We start from the raw sequence: 19,943 nt of genomic DNA, 5'->3' as shown, positions 1-19,943 counted from the left end.
ATTATATGATTATTGAAAATAGTCGCCTTATTAAGGTTTGATGTTTTAGTAGACATGTCATGTTGTTCACCTTCGTACCACTAAGGTCTAGTTTCTTTTTAATATTCACACACATATACAACACTACACAACATTGCATTGTTATCATAGTACAATTTACAAGATTGCACTTTTGATGACCTCCGCAAATTATACAAGGGAATGTGTATAATTTATTTTAGTTAGTATTTCAGAAACTTCTTGGTAAAAGCAATAGTTTAAGTAAAAAAAAAATTAATGAACGGAAAATGTCCAAAAAATTTAACAAAACCAAACCAAAATCAAGAAGAAAACCATACCTATCGCAACACTTTCAACAAGGGGACAACAAACTGAAACACAAAGCAAAGTAAAGGTTGCAAACAACAAAAACACACGAAATAACCCTGTACAACAAGAAAACATGGAATACTTAATTAACACAAAAACAAATAAGGGGATTCAACAAAGAACCCGGACTTACCTTTGGTGCAACTTCTGATGTCGCTCAAGTCACCGATCATGGAATACACCAATAGAGTGAAATTCAGGCATCAATTTTTTGTTTATCAACGAAGATGCTGAATAAGTGTTTTTTTTTTCTTCTAAAGCTCACAATTTGATTCTAATTTTTAGAAAGTAACCTTATACTGAATATTTGAAATTGACCACGTGATGACGCAGAGCATATAGCTCCAAAGCTTCTCATCAAACTTGCTGAAAGGGGTGCTCATCCAAGTGATAAAGCACCGCATATGTTCCTTGGCCATGCAAAAAAGAGATATTCAACTACTCATAACAGTGGTACCAAAGACGCATGATAGTGTTTCGTCATCGTGCTCCTATTATTGATGCATTAGGTAACCTTCAAAAAATAAAGTTAGATATAGAGAAAACATTTGAATCATTGAACGAATACACTCTCATCCTTCATATTAATGCTTAACACTGTTCTATTCACGGCTTTTCTTCCTCTATGGTAAAAAGTTTCCCCTCCACCTCAACTAATGTCCATCTCCACTTCTCATTCTCCTAAACTCTCATCTTTCTCAATGGGATTACTCCCTCCGTCCCGCTTTAGCAGTCCCATTGACTTTTCTGCCATATTTTTATAAAAATGATAAAAAATAGTTAAAGTGGAGAAATGGTAAAGTAAGAGAGACAATAATATAAATAAGACTCTTCTCTATATTATTCTATCTCTTAATTTACTATTTCTCCTCTTTAACTATTTTTTATCATTTTTATAAAAAGAGGACAGAAAAGTCGATGAGACTGCTAAAGCGGGACGGAGGTAGTATTTTTTAGACTCTCTTCCATCACCCATTGGTTATACCAGAATCTTGTATGCGGTCCATCCTTACTTAACCCTTACCAGAATTATTTTTCATGAAGTTTGAAAGAAATGTATACTTCCACAAATTATTTATCCAATCAATATACGATTTTTAACAAATCATTAACTTTAACGTTTTGCAATTTTGATTCTACGTTCAAACATTTGCCACAAATACCAAAAAGACGATGTTGATATGTGTAAAATTAATTATTAACGACATAACTTTATAACTGAAAATTCACAATCAAGGGACCTCCCCCTCAAAAAAAGTGAGATCTGCAAGGAGTCACAGTATCCCCCAAATAAAATTCATTGTTCAAATTTAACCAAGAAGTCAGATCTACAACCAAAATTGGTGTATTTATATCGTACACCATCACCACTAGTCCACTACCGACAACAACAATAAAAAGAATTAAGATTTTGACTTACAAGTATTAATGCTTTAGGGATGAAAATGTACAAATATCAGAACAACAAATATTGAGAATCACACTCCAATCAAAGTCATGTTTATATATTTGAAGATTTTAGCCAATTAAAATGTCTCAGTCATTCACCGAGGGATCCACCGACAGCTATAAAAAAAGTGAGTGAGAGATAGTATATGTATGTGCCTTTTGTTTTTATAGAATGAAATAAATGAAATGGGACCATTGACAGATGGATCTGTTGAGCAAAAACTAGATCTGGATCTCACACATATTCGATATAGTGCTATGCCATTACCGACATTTATTAATTATGTATACAATATTTCTGTACCATGTACTCGAATAAATATCTTCATCATCCTATTCATCATCCTATTATAATTTAGAACGACCATGTTTTTACTGAGGTTTCTGAGTAGTGATATCTGAAATAGTTGTATCACTGCCTAATATGGATCTAGTTTTCAGTTTTTACCTCAAGAATACTCCTCATAAGTTATGAACTGATGTAGTATTAGTAGAGTAGCAAAATTATGGACTACTACAAAAGGGATAAAAAATAATTAAAATTTTGATCAATATTGATAATTTGTTCACGAGAAAATGTCTCATTTGGTTTAGTAATATTTTAAGAAATGTAAAATAAATGTCAGCGGGAAAAGTTAGTAGAAATGCGAGTTCAAATTTCACATTCGCCCATTGACAAAATACAGCCCTCATAGTGGTCGGAACAAATTTTAATAGAAAATTGGTAAATCACGAGAGAGAAAATATAAAAAAATGATTGAAATAGTGTTAGATATATTAAAATAACTTATTTTGAGAAAATTCTCATACTAGATTAATTTTGGTGGATAGAAAAAATACTCCACTACTTCCTTATTCCTTGTAATAGAGTCACTTATTTTCGTACGAAGACTAAAAAAATAAATGTTTAATGTGTTAAGTAGAAAGAGAACAAAGTAAAAGAGAGAATAGAATAGGAAATAAAATTTATTATTTTTTGTCAAATATAAAAATGATTCAATTATCACAAAACTTCCTAAAATGAAAAAATGACTCAATTAACAGGTAACGAATGGAGTACTATAAGATCATTTTTCGTGAATGAAATAAGTACTTATATTAATTTCATTTATACTTAAATATGAAAGAAATGAATTAGAAGATTCTATGCCACACGTATAAAAATACTAAAATTAAAATATAACAATTAAATAAATAAATGTTTTAAATGAAATACGTAAGATATTTTATCGTGCGCAAATAAAGTAACACTTGCCTTACAAGTTAGTGTTGCGACTATCACTTATCACCAAGATGATGAAAAAATATACGCAGCTAGTACAAAACTAGCTATTAGCAAATCCAACGACTAGTTTGTCACATAGTTGTTCCAACTGTTTGAACAACCCATCCTCACATTTAACCTACAAATTATAGTGTAAGACATTTTTGACGATTATAAATAGTGTAATATATTTTCAAATAAAATGCTAACACAATATATGACAAAATCAATAATTTACCCATTTTGATCTTTTAAGAATCTCATATTAACCTTTGATGGACCAAGTCATCTTTCATTCATATTCAAATGAACACCAAAACTAAATTTTTGCTATTTGTGTATATTTTTAAGTTGGAGACTTTGAACTATATGATCAATCGAACTATAAAGTTATAATTAACCTGATTATCAAAACATCAAGTCCTCTTTTGATAGCCTGCATAGATAAAATACAATGATAAAAAAGTCATTATAAAATTTAAGATACTTATAAAAGTGCTTAACTATTGATCACCTCACCAATCCCCTTGCATTTTATTTATTAAAAATATGTAAAAAAAAGAAAAAGAAAGCACACACCCAAAATCCACCAACAACAGTTTACCAAATCTCAGATCCACCAAACCCTCAAAATCTCAACCGTCCATTTCTCACTATCAAACCTATTTATATCCTCTCCACACTCCTTCACTTGTGTACTGCAATTCCTGCTTCTTCTTCTCCTCTCCTTAAGAAGAAACAGAAATTCCCCAAATCTCTCTCTCTCAATGGCGCTTCTCATCGAGAAGACCTCCTCCGGCCGCGAGTACAAGGTCAAGGACATGTCCCAGGCCGACTTCGGCCGCCTCGAGATCGAGCTCGCCGAGGTCGAGATGCCCGGCCTCATGTCCTGCCGCACCGAATTCGGCCCCTCCCAGCCATTCAAGGGCGCCAAAATCACCGGATCCCTCCACATGACCATCCAGACCGCCGTCCTCATCGAGACCCTCACCGCCCTCGGCGCCGAGGTCAGATGGTGCTCCTGCAACATCTTCTCCACCCAGGACCACGCCGCCGCCGCCATCGCCCGCGACAGCGCCGCCGTCTTCGCCTGGAAGGGCGAGACTCTCCAGGAGTACTGGTGGTGCACCGAGCGCGCCCTCGACTGGGGCCCCGGCGGCGGACCCGATCTCATCGTCGATGACGGCGGCGACACCACGCTCCTCATCCACGAGGGCGTGAAAGCCGAGGAGGAGTACGCTAAGACCGGGAAGGTGCCAGATCCGACCTCCACCGACAACGCTGAGTTCCAGATCGTGCTCACCATCATCAGAGACGGTTTGAAGGACGATCCCTTGAAGTACACTAAGATGAAGGATAGAATCGTTGGAGTTTCTGAGGAGACCACCACCGGAGTTAAGAGGTTGTATCAGATGCAAGCTAACGGCGCTCTTCTCTTTCCCGCCATTAATGTCAATGACTCCGTCACCAAGAGCAAGGTATGATTTCTGGCAGATCTACTTTTTCTAGATCTAGAAGTTTAATGCCGCATTGGATCCACGATCTACATATGCTCAATTATATAGATCTATAATTTAATTCAATGTAGGTCACCTAAATCATATCGATCTCATTCATTATGTTTTAATGCATCAACAATCTTCATTTCAATTCTAATCGTTAAATTTAAAATGTAGATCCATTATTGCTCTGTTTCACGTGTTACTCTGTTTCCAGATCTATAGATCTGCATAGTCAATTTATGCCTAAATGTTAGGGTTTAGTATGATTAGGATTCAATAGCATAGATGAAGGATCCAGTATGATTCATTTCTCCAATTATGATCAAATAGCATATAATTAGGGTGAGGTATGATTCATTTCAAGTTTCAAAGGAACATTTGGATAATATTTTACTAATTAACTGATGACTTTATTGATCTGTGCAGTTTGATAACTTGTACGGATGCCGTCACTCATTGCCCGATGGTCTGATGAGGGCCACAGACGTTATGATCGCCGGAAAGGTCGGCGTTGTCTGTGGTTACGGAGATGTCGGAAAGGGCTGTGCTGCTGCCTTGAAGCAGGGTGGTGCCCGTGTGATCGTGACCGAGATCGACCCCATCTGCGCCCTGCAGGCTCTCATGGAGGGCTTCCAGGTCCTTACCCTCGAGGACGTTGTCTCCGAGGCTGACATCTTCGTCACCACCACCGGAAACAAGGACATCATCATGCTCGACCACATGAGGAAGATGAAGAACAATGCCATAGTCTGCAACATTGGCCACTTCGACAACGAGATCGACATGCACGGCCTTGAGACCTTCCCCGGAGTGAAGAGGATCACCATCAAGCCCCAGACTGACCGCTGGGTGTTCCCCGACACCAAGACCGGCATCATTGTCTTGGCCGAGGGACGTCTCATGAACTTGGGCTGCGCCACTGGCCATCCCAGCTTCGTGATGTCGTGCTCGTTCACCAACCAGGTCATCGCCCAGCTCGAGCTCTGGAACGAGAAGAGCAGCGGCAAGTACGAGAAGAAGGTGTACGTGTTGCCCAAGCACCTCGACGAGAAGGTCGCAGCCCTCCACCTCGGCAAGCTCGGTGCGAAGCTCACGAAGCTGTCCAAGGACCAGGCTGACTACATCAGCGTGCCCGTTGAGGGACCATACAAGCCGGCTCACTACAGGTACTGAGCGAGGATGATGAGAGTTGGGGGAAAACAGCACGCTTTGATCAGCATCATGATCGAGCTATTTAGGAGTTGGATTTGATTTGATGAGAAAATAAGTTGGGAGGTTGAACTTTGGTCATCATCGGTGGTTTGATTATTTCTTTTTTTCTGTTTTTCTTTTGAGAGTTTTCTAAGAAAAGATGAAGCTGCTGCCTGCAGATTTGGCATCTATATCAATATATATGGAGATGAAATGATATATCATTCTAATATGTTAGAAGAATTTTACTTATTATTTTCCGGAAATCAAGTGTGTTTAGTAGCTTTGCAAACAATTAAACAATTTGTCAGTTTTAGCTGAGAGTAGTATTATCGATTGGCTTTGGCTTTTGCCTCGCCCGCATTGTCATTGTGATATTCTGCCTACTTTTTTTTGTTAACCATCTGGTTGATTGTCAAAATCATGTGTCTTTATAACAATTAGCCAAAGATCTCCGTGCATATTGAACCCATTGAGCTGATAAAATAAAATACTAGGAGTATAAAATATAACCAATTATTGTTAAAGATTTGATCCTTCAATCACCTCTGCTGCGGGTAACATGACAATAGTCTGTAGTTGTGGCGGTTCTTTTGAACACAAAATCAAGGAAGAGTGTTTAATTTTTTAAGTGAGAATAAAATAAGAAAGATATTTAAGTAATAAATTAAGAGATAATAAAGTAGAAAAAAGAATGATATAAATAATTAAAGAGACTTAAAAGGAATACAATTCAACAACAACAATGAGACATGATCATACCATTTTATGTCTTTACCAGTATTCTTAGGGCATCCACTATAGGGGCGGCGCGCCGGCGTATAGTGGACTAGGCGACCGCCCCGGGGGCGGACGAATTGGCTGGGGCGGAAGGGCCATCGCCGGCTTTGCGGCGAGGACGAGCCGCATGAGAGAGAAGCGCGGCGGCCGCCGCGCCTATCTATTGCACTGCTGCGGCGGTCGCCGGCTTTTCTTTTTTTTTTTTATTTTTTTTATTTCGAATTTATAAATGTTTTTTTATAAATATTCCTCCCATTTTCATCTTCTCTCCACACACTTCTTCACTCTCTATCCAAATTTTCTATCTCTAAAACTTTTCAATTTATGGATGATTTGTGGAATCAAGCATGGGATTCTTTGATTCAAGAGGTGCAGAGGGAGGCCGACGAGGAGGCGGCGGCGGCGGCGGCGGCGATCCCTCGTGAGATTCGTCATCGTCGGACAATCCCACGAGACCATGTCGGAGCGGCTGAGCGGCTTATGGCCGACTACTTTAGCGATGAGCCTCGTTACCCGGCTGAGATTTTTCGTCGGCGTTTCAGAATGTCGCGACCGCTATTCACCCATATAGCGACGACATTGGCGGACCGGTTCGAGTGCTTCACGCTCCGGAGGGATTGCACTGGCCGGATCGGGCTTTCTATTTTGCAGAAATGCACCTCTACAATTAGGCAGCTTGCCTATGCCGGACCGGCTGATATGTTCGACGAAAACCTACAGATGGGTGAGACGACTAGTCTAACTGTGCTCCGGCAGTTTTGTAAGGGCATTCGGCAAGTCTTTGGTCCGGAGTTCCTACGAAAGCCAACCCCTGATGAGTGCCAGAGACTGCTAGATATGCACGGTGCGGTGCACAGTTTCCCCGGGATGATGGGCAACATTGATTGCATGCATTGGGAGTGGAGAAACTGCCCGGTGGCGTGGAAAGGCCAGTTCACTACCGGTTTCAAGCAGAAACATCCGTCGATGATCCTCGAAGCCGTTGCTGACTACCGTTTGCGGATCTGGCATGCATATTTCGGTGTTGCAGGTTCGAACAACGACATCAACGTTCTGCAGTCGTCGCCTATCTTCAATGATGAGTGCCGGGGAGAGGGTCCAGAGATCAGTTTTGTAGCAAACGGCACGCAGTATCGCAGGGGATACTATTTGGCAGATGGAATATACCCTCGTTGGCCCGTATTCGTCAAGACACTTTGGCAACCGGCTGGCGCGAAGAGACAATATTTTGCGCGCAAACAAGAGGCCGCTAGGAAAGATGTTGAGCGAGCTTTTGGTGTGCTCCAAGCGTGATGGGCCATTCTACGCTGCCCCGCACGAGTGTGGCACGAAGATGATGTCGCGGATATCATGGTAGCGTGTATCATATTGCACAATATGATAATAGAAGATGAAGGATTTGCTGCAGAACGTTGGGCGCCGGAAGATGGTGCAAGTACAAGTCACGGTGTTGCCTCCGCGCCGATACAGATGGGTGTACCACGTAGTGATGAATATCTGATCCAACGTTTCGCTGATATACGCCGGAGCACAGCACATGACCAACTCCAGGTCGATTTAATTGAAGAGATCTGGACACGTAGGGGAGGCGGCGTAGCATGAACAACATGTGTGATTTCCGTGGATCAAATTTTCGTTGTAATTTTCCTCTCACTTTAAACCGACGAAAATTTAGTTTTCAATTTTAATTTTATTGCACTAGCCGTTTTTCTCGAATTATTTTTAGTCCGATAATTTGTAGATTGAATTAAAAAATACAACAAGAAAAATAAAGTGAAAGTTGTCCACCAAAAAGTGTCCACTATTGCTGCGGACACTTTTTTTTGGGGCTGTGGACAAATAAAATGGGGCTATGGAAAAAAAAAAAAGTTGTCCACCAAAACTTGTCCACCTATAGTGGATGCTCTTAGATAACTCTCTATTCTTTGATGTAAAACTGAATCTCTTTAGAAAACTTAAAATTTTTATATAAACTGAGATTAGAGGGTTTTTTCTGAAGTCATGGCATTTATTGATATTTTAGGAAAAATATGATATATTTTAATCGATAAAACCATACATGGCCCATTATCCTAGAATCTAGATTCAGGCCCAAAATATAGTTGAGTACGCATTTATCAACCCAATACAACGCTTGGTCCAAGCATAAATTTGAACTCCACAATATCCTTGCATATAAATGTCAAGACTTTATATTTGTTGAATAATATTTCTTGCCTATTTCAAATAAAATTGAAAATTTTATAAACTGATAAACTGTGCTATGTTATATCACTAAATTTATAGTGGTGAAATTTCACACAAAAAAGTTCAGTTGACAATTGACTTTTTGATGGTAGAATTCACTATCAAAGCAAATTGTCAAATGTCAACTAACCAATTTATAAGGCTTGAACAATGTATTAATTGAAGTTTAAGCTAAAACTATCCCTAAGCTAATTTATTGTACTCCTAAATCCAATAAAAAGAAGAACGACTAATAATATTTTTTTAATAACTAAGGATGCTAATTTGTGCTTCTAACTATCCCACCAATTAATGTGCAAGAAATGTCCTTATTCTCGCCGTTCTAACTAAAATTAGGAGAAGCAAATGGAAACGTCCTTAAAAAAGCAAAAGATTTAGATCATCTGACTTCAAGCTATAGAACCTTTCTTTTTGCATTCTAAATTATGGTTATTTTTCAAAATTTTCCTACATAAGTAATTTATCTCTGTTTTTTTGTTTTTAGAAAGATAAGTTTTTTTAATGATTAATGTATTTTATCGATACAACATATATATTTAGTCAAACCACTCCTTTTATGCATGCACATATAGATACATAGATTTAAAAGCCAATCCAGAGAAGAAAAATCAATAAATAAAGCCGAGGTGATTTCTTAGCAAAAGAACATTCCAAAAATGGGATCAAAAGACTTCACATGTAATAATTTTCTCAAAATAATCTATACATGAATAAATTAAGAGAGATAGAAATTTCTTATCTTACACAATTCCTTGACAACATCGGCAATCAACATTCTATCTCTTTGCTCAAATTTAGAACAAGCTACCCCAATCCTTAGTATCCTTATCAAACAATCTTTCACTTTAGGGTTGATTTGATCAATGCTCCAACTGACAATTTCCTCAATAGTAATAGTGGTGTGATTTGACAACACATCACTAACAAAACTATGAAGATTTGCACCATCCTTAAACTCCTCGTCTGTTGGTCTTTTGTTTGTGAACATCTCCAAGATTAGAATTCCATAACTATATATATCTCCTTGAGTGGAAATCAAGTTGTTGGTTGCATACTCTGAAAACCAATATAGTAAATCACTAAGACATACATAAATTCAACATATTTAGTAGAAATATTATATTTCATAAAAATGTAAGATAAGTAGATAACCATACCTGGAGCAACATACCCTATGGTACCTGCAATCGCAACCGAGCTACTTTCATGCGACGTTGAAACCAAATCCGAAATAATTTTTGCCAATCCAAAATCACCAACATATGCAACCATATCTTCATCCAAAAGTATGTTACTAGGCTTCAAATCTCCATGAACCACACATGAACCTATACCAATATGAAGATACTCAATTGCTTGAGCAACATCAATCACAATATTAAGCCTTTGGATCAACTCAAGATTCCCACTTTGATGCAACCACTTCTCTAGACTCCCATTGGCCTTAAACTCATAAACTAATGCTTTGAATTCATTCCCTTGGAAGTCTATGCTCTCACACACACTCAATATCTTCAACACATTCCTATGCCTCACATTCTTCAAAGAATTGCATTCTGCAAAGAAGCTCTTTGAGGCTCCTCTAACTGACAGATTTAGCACTTTCACTGCAACTTGTGTCTCCCCATCTTCAAGAATCCCTTTGTAAACCGACCCGAATCTCCCAAATCCAACCATATTAGCCTCAGAAAACCCTTCAGTTGCTTTCATGAGATCGTTGTAGGAAAGCCTCATGATCTCAATGCCAGTGAAATGGGTTGCAGAAGTCACATTCCTATGCGATTTCATTTGCTTCCAAGCAATGAATATGATCAACAACGCGAGGCCTACGCCCCCAACAACCACAGTCGGGATCAAGATCTTAAGCAAAGTTGAATTCTTTCTAATGTGTGAACAAGGAGGAAGATTCAGCTCAGGAATCCCTCCACAGAGTTTGTTCCCATCAACAGAAACTAAAGATTTGTTCTTGAAAACACCCATTGTTGGGACCTCTCCTTGCAGCTTATTGTATGATAGATTCAACCTTTCAAGATCAAGATTCCCCAAGAAACCTGGGATCATCCCAGAAAGATCGTTTCTTGAAAGATCCAAATCTTGTAAACCTTTTAAAGAACTCATTCCTGCAGGAATCCCTCCTTGTAGTAGATTCTCCTCAAGATGAAGTTTTTGTAAGCTCGTGCATTGTCCTAAAGATTCCGGAATCAATCCGGAAAATCTATTGTGTGAGAAATCTAATGTCCCAAGATTCCTCAATTGACCAACCTCAAAAGGGATCAAACCCTCAAAGTTATTGTGAGAGAGATTGAGCGCTATAGAAAGTGATGAAAGGGACATAATTTCTTGAGGCACTAAGCCAGTAAAATTGTTGGATGAGAGATCCAAGTTCCCCAAATTGGTGCAATTCCCAAGGCTTGAAGGCAAGTTACCCCAAAACCTATTTTCAGACAAGTCTAAAGTGCTTAAAGAAGTGAAGTTCCCAAATGAATTTGGAAGTGAATTTGTCAATCTATTCCCACGTCCATTAAATTCGATCAAAGATGAGAGCTTTGCAAAGGTGGTTGGAATCGGACCATGGAATTCATTGTAAGAAAAATCAAAGCTAGTTAGGTCAATGAGGTTGCCAATGCCTATAGGAATTCTCCCTTGAATCCTATTTTCTTTAATGAATAAGGAACTAAGCCGAGTAGAGAGATTGGCAATGGAGTCGGGCAAGGAGCCACTCAACTTGTTGTAGGACACACCGATGGCTTCCAACTTGGTCGAATTGATCAACGAGGTGATGAAGCTCATGTCGTCTACAAGAAGATTGGACTCGAAGATGAAGGATTGGAGAAGAGTTAAGGCACCAACTCGTGGGAGTTGTCCTTCGAAATGGTTCAAAGAGAGGTCTATGTGTGCAAGAAGTGAGGCGTTTGCTATGGAGATTGGGATTGGACCACTAAAGTTGTTGCCCCACAAATATAGGCCTTCTAAATTAGGAAGTGTGACACCTAAGGTATTGGGCAATATTCCACTAAGTTCATTAGATGCAATGAAGAAATATTTAATAGATGACATGTTAAAGAGAGGAGATGGAATATTTCCGGTAAAAAAGTTGTCACTTAATTGTACAAATGTGAGTCTTTGAAGTTGTGAAAATGATGATGGGATTTCTCCTATCAACCCACAACTTAGTAAAGAAATTTGTTTCAATGATGTAAGGTTTCCTATAGATGGAGGGATTGTCCCTTGTAGACTATTTCTAGATAAAACTAGGGCTTTGAGCTTTGACAGCGACCCGAGATCGGGTGGTATGGTGCCGGAGAGCTCATTATCTGCCAAACTTAGATGAAAAAGATTGGAGCATTGAGATAAGTTTTTAGGTATTTCACCTACAAAGGAATTGTTTTCAAGAATGAGGGATTGGAGCCTTGTTAAGAGGCCAATTTGTTGAGGGATGGGGCCATGAAATGTGTTGTTATGGAGATGAAGTGTTCTAAGGAATGAGAGGTTACCTATGTGAGGAGAGAGGGATCCAACCAAGCCTCGAGACTTCAAGTTTATTCCAACGACTCTATCGTTGTGCTTGTGGCCGCATTGGATGCCGTTCCAAAGGCAAAAGGGCGTCGTTTCGTTCCAAGAATCGAGAGCTCCGAATGGGTCATTGGTGATGGCGGATTTGATTGCTAGTAGAGAATCTAAATCGGTTTGGTTGTTGAGGCATGATGTATGTTGAAGGAAGATTATGGAATAGAAGATGTTGATTAGAATTGGAAATGAACGAAGGAGTGAAGGTGTTGCCATGAATGCTAGATAGTTGGATTTGGTTTGGATGATAGATGCAATGTAGGTATGCCTACTTATAGTTGTAAATTTTAATTTTTTTGTTTCTTTTGGAAATAGCTCCATAATGTTGCATTTATTTCAGTAAGTTGACTTTGATTAAGATAATGTATTGTATCTCAATTTGCCACTTCATTTATTTGAGCTTTGACAGATATAATTGGTTGGATGATTAAATGGGGACAGAAAATTAACTGATAAATATGATTGTGATGTAATACTAGTAAAACTAAATATAATTGTAATATGATTGTCATAAATTCAGTTCTACTATATATCAATATGATTAACTAAAAACTATTTACTTTGTCTTTTATGAATGGCCTAGTAATAAAGTGAGTATCTCTTAGACCTAAAGTCATAAACTCAATTACACCAATAATATGATTATATGTATATACTATATATATAGTTTGCAAATAATGCACAAAAACGTTACTTTGACCGTTGCATATCAAAATAGCAAAGGTCATAGACAAAAGAGGTTATAATAACAACAATAACTACTCAATCTTTATATTTATAACAATAAACTATTCCATCTTTATAATAATAACAATAAACTACTAAATCTTAACAGATCATAAACATACCATCTTGTCGTTCGTCTTTATGGTCACAATATTATAAAACCACTTTATATTCTCACACCATTAATTAATCAATTACTGTTTCAGTTATGAATATAAAATCGTAGTTCAGAATTGACTTAGAAGTTCTGACCTAAACGATAGATTATGCAACCATCAATTCCATCATTTAAAAAAAAATACTTTCATAAGCTTGAATTTGACTCAAGAAAATTAACCATCGATCCTAATTTGTGTAGGATGGATGGTATTGTTATTTTTATTTTTATTTTATTTTAGATACTGTTTTTATAAAATACTCCCTTGGTCCACCAATACTTGTCACATATGCTAGAAATAAAAAAACAAAGCTACCACACCTGTGAGACTATAAGTAAGTGAGGGGTAATACATAATCTCATGAACAAGTTGAAGGAATCTGATTAATTCCAATAAAGTTAAGATTAACTGAAGAGCAAACTGCAGTAGTTGGCTGCCCATTGTATGTCAAGCTAACTCCTGTCAACTCAATGTCTTTGCACGGCTGCAATCTGCTGCATATAACCTTCACCCCAACCAGTGCACTCGATGTGCCCCGAACGTCGATAAACTTCACACCTTGTATCGAAACACTCGAATCGCCATTGCATGCCGAGTGTGGGCAGTAATGCTGGTCGATGATGATCGGATTGTCCACATTATTCACCCTAATGCCCTCAAATCTGACATCCGAAACAAGGCCCGGTGGCGAAGGCCCAAACGTCTTGATCCTCAGCCCGTTTTGCGTGCCTGTGAAATTGCAATTGGTGACACGAATTGAACGGACTTCCTTCTCATTCGGATACTTCCCTAGGGAGCCAATGCTGATGCCGTGGCCGGGCCCACAGTTGACTTGAGTGATGTTCACGTTGGTTACTCCTTCTCCTATGGAGATGCAATCGTCTCCGGTGGCAAAGCTGGAACCGGAGATTGTGATGGTGCTGGAGGCTTGGAGGTGGATGCCGTCCGTGTTGGGGCTGTTGGCCGGGGCCGTGGCGTGGATGTTGGTGATGGCTACGCCGTTGCAGTTGTGGATGCTGAAATGGAACTTTTTGCTGTTGATGGAATGGATATCGCTTATGCTCACGCCGTTTACATGCTCAAACACCATTGACTGTAAATTAGGGTTAGGGTTAGGGTTAGGATCGTTATTAGGGTTAATATACGTGTGTACTATTTAGCTGCTCCAAAAATTTTATGAGACGTATACTAAAAAATGATGTAAAAATTGAATTTTTTATTAGAGAGGAGTAAGGGATGTACCGTTATCATGTCGGGGTGGTTGGTTTTCCAATAGGAGGCTCCGTTTCCATCTAAGGTGCCTGTGCCAGATACGGAGAGGCTATCGAGACCGCGGAACCTGATCCAGTAGTCGATGTTGGGAGTAGGGACGTTGGGGGCAATTAGGGTTCCATCTAGTACAAATTTGGTGGTGCCAACACATGGCCCTAGTAATTCAACATTACTTAGTAGATAATTTCCCTTTGGAACAACAATTGTGCCCCCATTAGTTGCACAAGATTTGCTCCATGCATTTAAAATAGCCTGCGTTAAAATCGCAAAATAATATTGTATAAAATCTCGTGCTGAAGTCAAAATGTTTAATTTTAAGTTGGACTTATATATATATAACAAAATACTAGAATATAGATAAATAAGTGGTATATGTACCTGTTTGCTATCTGTTTGGGCATTGGAAATGGCACCAAAATCAGAAATTGAAAATATGTTGCTTTGGCAATGGACTTGAGGAGTGCTCCAAATGGATAGAAGAAAGAAAATAACATTAATGCTTTGAGACAATCTGTTTGATGAAGCCATTGATGAAATGGTGCTTGGTTTTGCTAATGATATGAACTTAAAATTTCTGCCTCTTCTATTTATATATTCTAATGTATTTAATTCGATTTTTATGTATGGAAATGATTAGTAGTGGTTTGTCTAGGAAGATTAAGGAATATTATCAATTAAAAAAAGATATTATACCTTCCATATTTTTTCAATTTGTTATAAATATTTAGCAGATTATTAGGGTAATGATTTTGAGACATAATGTCTCTAATTAATCTCTATGCTATATTTCTCCTATGTTTTTTTTTCCATAATTACAATTTATATTTTGACTATATATTACATATCCTAGCTAATAGTATTATTTTAAACGAATATATGCATATATCAATTAATGAAAATCAAATCAAAGTCTTCTTTATCAAAAGATAGTACTCCTAATTAACGAGAATCCTAATCTTTCTTCAAAATCATAGTATATAAATTATTATTTCGATTCATGATTCTCACATAATTCACGATAATTCAATATAACTTTGTTGCTCGGTAGCTTTAATATATATTTCCCATTTTTCTCTTTTTTATTAATTTTTATTACTATAATTTAATTATTCAAAAAGTTCTTTTACAATTCTTTATTACGTGAAATTGAGAATAGTGATAACCATTAGTATGCATGAAACCGAAAGAGGTATGAGGATTGCATTTAACGACTACAATTGATATATAATCATCTTAACTAAGATTTTGATAATCCTAATTAGTATTCTAATACAGGTAATTAATGACAAATAATAGGAGAGAGAGAAGTGCTGATCAAAACTTTAAAAATAAGATGTAATATGAAAATGAATTCCTATATCTAGGGAGGAGGTCAATCGGGCTAACCCGTGCGGGTTCGGGCCAGCCCTCTCGGGTCACCGAGCTATTTGGGTGCGGGCCATTCGGGTTATGGATTTTTCGGGTCATAAATTTTCAACCCTAATCCTAACCCGTCGGGTTTTGGGCTAACCCATCGGACTATTCGGGCCTAAAAGCTTTCGAAAATAATCTCTTTGTATTAAAATTTTCTTCTATCAAATGATTTTAAATTTTAGATACTTTCTTCTTTTTAGTTTATAATCATATAAAATCTTCGAATTTTCATAGTTTTCTTCAATAATACTTGAAAAGAAGCCTTTCATCTCGATCAACTACAATATAAATTAAAGCTTGTGTTCGTGTCATTATTATGGCATTGTTTGTAACTAATTCTTTATGAAAATTAAAAATCATATCTTACATGAATCATTATTAAAATGATAAATAAATTAAGTTTTTGAGGGTTAGTTCTTAATTTTATCTTGATTGGCTTTGGTGGTGGTAAGACACTAGTAGCAGATGATGGGACGGTGCAATAATGAGTTGAGATGGAACTTGAAAGCTGATATTGTGGAATCGAGTGAAAAAGTATAGAATGAAGATTGAATAAGACTAATGATTGTGTAGAATGAAGATTGAGGATTCAAAAATATAAAAAACCCCTAAAACTTAATATTTTATAATTAAAACTCACAACCCATCGGGCCGACCCGCAACCCGTGCGGGCCAACCCGTTTAACCCGCCAACCCATTTAGCCCATTTTGTATTCGGGTGATAAAATTACAGCCCTAACCCGCTCATATTACCGGGTTGTTCGGGCCAGCCCACGGGTTTCGAGTTGAATTGACGTCCCTACCTATATCACACACACTGGGAGATGGGAACTAAAATTGACCACAGCATCACAAACTTTGCTTTTGAAATTTCCCTTTTTATTTTGTAATTTATCTATCATTCTCTCTATCACCATTTCTAAAACTAAGTCGCATTCTCTGCTAATTTCTTTTGTGAAATGTATAGGCATCCATAATTTACTCTTACTAACTGCTAGTTTCTTGCTAATTTCTTTTGTGAAATGTATTGCACATCCATAATTTACTCATCTTGCTATTTCATTCGAGATCCAATGATCAATAGTTGATATAATCCTAAATATATATATATACACATGCATGGGAGAAACAAATAAATGTCATGTGATAGAAAAATGGTGTAGTTGATAGAAAAGAGAAATGAATATCATCCGAGAATAAATAAAAAGGAAATAAGTGTCATAGTGGCCGGAGAGAAATTTTGGATGGTCTAAAACATAAACAAAATCAAATCAAAATAGTTGAAAAATGATAGAAATAGTATTAAAATAGTAAAAAAAATATAATTATTCTATGTATGTGATGCTAATAAATTTATCATTGACCGAAAATATGCAATCTAGTTGCTCCATGTTCACTCCTTGAAATCACCTATTACATTTGGTGCTGCATTCATGTTACACACTATAAATGATAATGCTGAATAGAGTAAGTGCATCCACAGTAGTGAAAAATAGTCTAACAATAGTCTAGCAACAGTGCAACCCAAAACTTCTTCTGTCACATCATCATGCCCTTCCAACAGCCTAGCTAATACCCTTTAGCCCAACAACAGCCTAGCAACAACACATCATAGCCCTCTCATTTCATTCATTTTATCAAATATGACAAATACAAAATTAATAAATTGAAAAAAAAAATAGAGAAAGTTCAAACATATTTCAATAAAAAAAACTACTACAATTAAAAAAAAAAAAAACTTCCAGCTTGAAGTTTGAACACGCGGCCCGGCTCACTCGTCGGCGTCCTCTCCACCATCCCCAGCGGCATCCCCAGCATCGGCCAACCCATCTAAGCTGGGCCGATAGACTTTGTCTCCCAATGGGTGATTGGGGGGTTACCGGTCTACCAGTCCCGGCAGTGGCAAAATGACATGTTTAATCATTTATGTCGAAGAAATCCAAAATCTTTAGAAGAACCTCTTCAAGGAGTTAGAGATGAAGGATTTGAGAGCAATGAAGTATTTTCTAGGAATTGAAGTGTTAAGATCGAAGCACAGAATATTCCTAAGGCAGAAGAAATATGTACTTGACATGCTTGCCGAAACAGGCCAACTAGACTGTAAGCCCGCCGAAACTCCAATGGTACCTAACCTTGGACTGAAGATTGTGGATGGAGCTAAGCCTACAGACCGTGAGAAATACCAACAATTAGTAGGAAAACTCTTCTACATTTCTCACACTAGGCCCTACATCACACATGCAGTTGGATTTGTTAGTCAATTCATGCACCAGCCGCAAGAAAAACATATGGATGCCGCCATGAGGATTGTAAGTTACCTAAATGGGACAACTAGTTATGGGGTTTTCTTATAAAAAAATGAAGACTTGAAAATTGATGGCTACACCAATGCTGATTGAGCAAGCAAGCCAGTTGACAGAAAATTTACTAGATGATACTTTACATTTATTGGGGGTAACTTAGTCACTTGGAGGAGTAAGAAGTATAAAGTTGTAGCCCTATCAAGTGCGAAAGCATAAATTCGAAGGATCTAAAATGACCTGATGGAAATACTTTGGTTTAGGAGATTTGGTAACAAAAATTGACTTTTCACCTACGCGGAAAAGTCATTTTTTTTTACAATAAAGCAACTATCAGCATTTCAGGAAAGGAACTAAGCATGTCGAGGTCGATCGTTACTTTATCAAAGAGAAACTTGAAAGTGACATTATCGAATTCCCTTTCGTCTGATCTAAGGAACAACTTGCGGACATTCTGACCAAGGCGCTGAGTCCTAAAGTATTCAAAGAATTTCTTGACAAGTTGAGACTGTTGAGTATCAGAGATTTTTGGTATACCATGATTTTTGGTACGGTATGGTACCTTACCGAAATCTCTCGATAAGGTAACGGTATGAACTTTCATATACCGCGGTATACCGCTGCATACCGGAATTCAGTATATACCGTAAATTAAGGTATATACTGTAAAATACAAATATAATTATATATAAAATATATTTTATAGTATATTTTTAGATTATGAAATTTATTGTGAAATATAAATATAATTATGAATAAAAATTTAAAATTATAAAATATAAATAATATTCTAAAAACTCAAATTACCTATTTTCATTGATGTTGAAAGTCAGGTTTACAGCAAAAGTGCGGTATACCAAACTTCAGTACAATATACCGAAAATGAGGTATAGTATCGGTATAAAATTTCACCATACCGAAAATAAGGTATATCAAAGTTCGATATACCGTAAAGTTCGGTAAGGTAAAGGTGTGATTTTTTCACATATCGAATTTACGGTAAGGTATAGTTTCGGAAAGGTATATCGTACCTACCCAACCCTAAGAAATACATCTCTACTTTCTACATCCAAATGTCTCACCAATCTACCTATACCCCTCTTGATTATCATCTTTAAGGCAACTGATACGAAGAAGCAATTAAAATGTTCAACAAAACAACATTAATCCCCACTTTCACTGGAGCGTATCACATACTCCACAAATGGTGCACCATTCCTACACCACACTCACAACAAAATAAAATAATCTTATAAACATGAGCAATTTTTATAAGTGATGGTGGGTCCATTTTATTTTATTGTGATTATAGAGTACAATTCCTACTCCACACTCATGCACCATTTATTGAGTAGGTGATTTGTTCCGCCTGGACATTGGGATTGGGTTGGGTACTAATCTTTTAACACTTTATATCTGAATTGTGCATGTGGGATATAGTACTATTCTGTTATCTACCTCAATTAATTTTTATGCTTTTTGGATGTACCTACGCATGCTTTTTCATGTTGCTATAGATTACAGTACTTTAATTTTGTACGGGGTATACTCCCTAACGTTTTATTCAATTTTAGTATCCTCCCCATCCCATCCCAAGATATTAGACTCATATTCCACTTTGGGGGGCCCCAATATACTTGAGCCATTTCTATTTATGGTGAAAATTTACTTTATTACCAACTTCACTTACACTACTAAATAACAC

At 37.3% G+C, this 19,943-nt stretch overlaps 3 protein-coding genes and 1 pseudogene across 3 annotated transcripts; 2 read left to right on the top strand and 2 right to left on the bottom strand.

Moving 5' to 3' along the window:
- Nucleotides 1-3,780: 3,780 nt before the first annotated feature.
- On the top strand, nt 3,781-6,041 carry LOC125193775 (adenosylhomocysteinase). Its single transcript, XM_048091649.2, has 2 exons — nt 3,781-4,560; nt 5,011-6,041. Exons 1-2 carry the CDS (start codon nt 3,850-3,852, stop codon nt 5,755-5,757), a joined length of 1,458 nt encoding a protein of 485 aa, XP_047947606.1. The 5' UTR covers nt 3,781-3,849; the 3' UTR covers nt 5,758-6,041.
- Nucleotides 6,042-6,879: 838 nt separating this feature from the next.
- On the top strand, nt 6,880-7,912 carry LOC125193774 (uncharacterized). Its single transcript, XM_089056038.1, has 2 exons — nt 6,880-7,404; nt 7,712-7,912. Exons 1-2 carry the CDS (start codon nt 6,880-6,882, stop codon nt 7,910-7,912), a joined length of 726 nt encoding a protein of 241 aa, XP_088912164.1.
- Nucleotides 7,913-9,513: 1,601 nt separating this feature from the next.
- On the bottom strand, nt 9,514-12,585 carry LOC125193771 (uncharacterized). Its single transcript, XM_048091646.2, has 2 exons — nt 9,960-12,585; nt 9,514-9,858 (listed from the first exon to the last, which is right to left on the bottom strand). The coding sequence occupies exons 1-2, from the start codon at nt 12,583-12,585 to the stop codon at nt 9,518-9,520; spliced, it is 2,967 nt and encodes a 988-aa protein (XP_047947603.1). The 3' UTR covers nt 9,514-9,517.
- A 1,026-nt stretch (nt 12,586-13,611) lies between these two features.
- On the bottom strand, nt 13,612-14,343 carry LOC148927117 (exopolygalacturonase pseudogene; annotated as a pseudogene).
- Nucleotides 14,344-19,943: the final 5,600 nt, after the last annotated feature.

The sequence above is a fragment of the Salvia hispanica genome, chromosome 4, assembly GCF_029641045.1.
Source record: "Salvia hispanica isolate PSC_SH4W2 chromosome 4, Shi_PSC_v1, whole genome shotgun sequence".
NCBI lineage: Eukaryota > Viridiplantae > Streptophyta > Magnoliopsida > Lamiales > Lamiaceae > Salvia > Salvia hispanica.
Note: the sequence above shows the minus strand (reverse complement) of the source record. Positions and strands in the feature narration are given on the sequence as shown.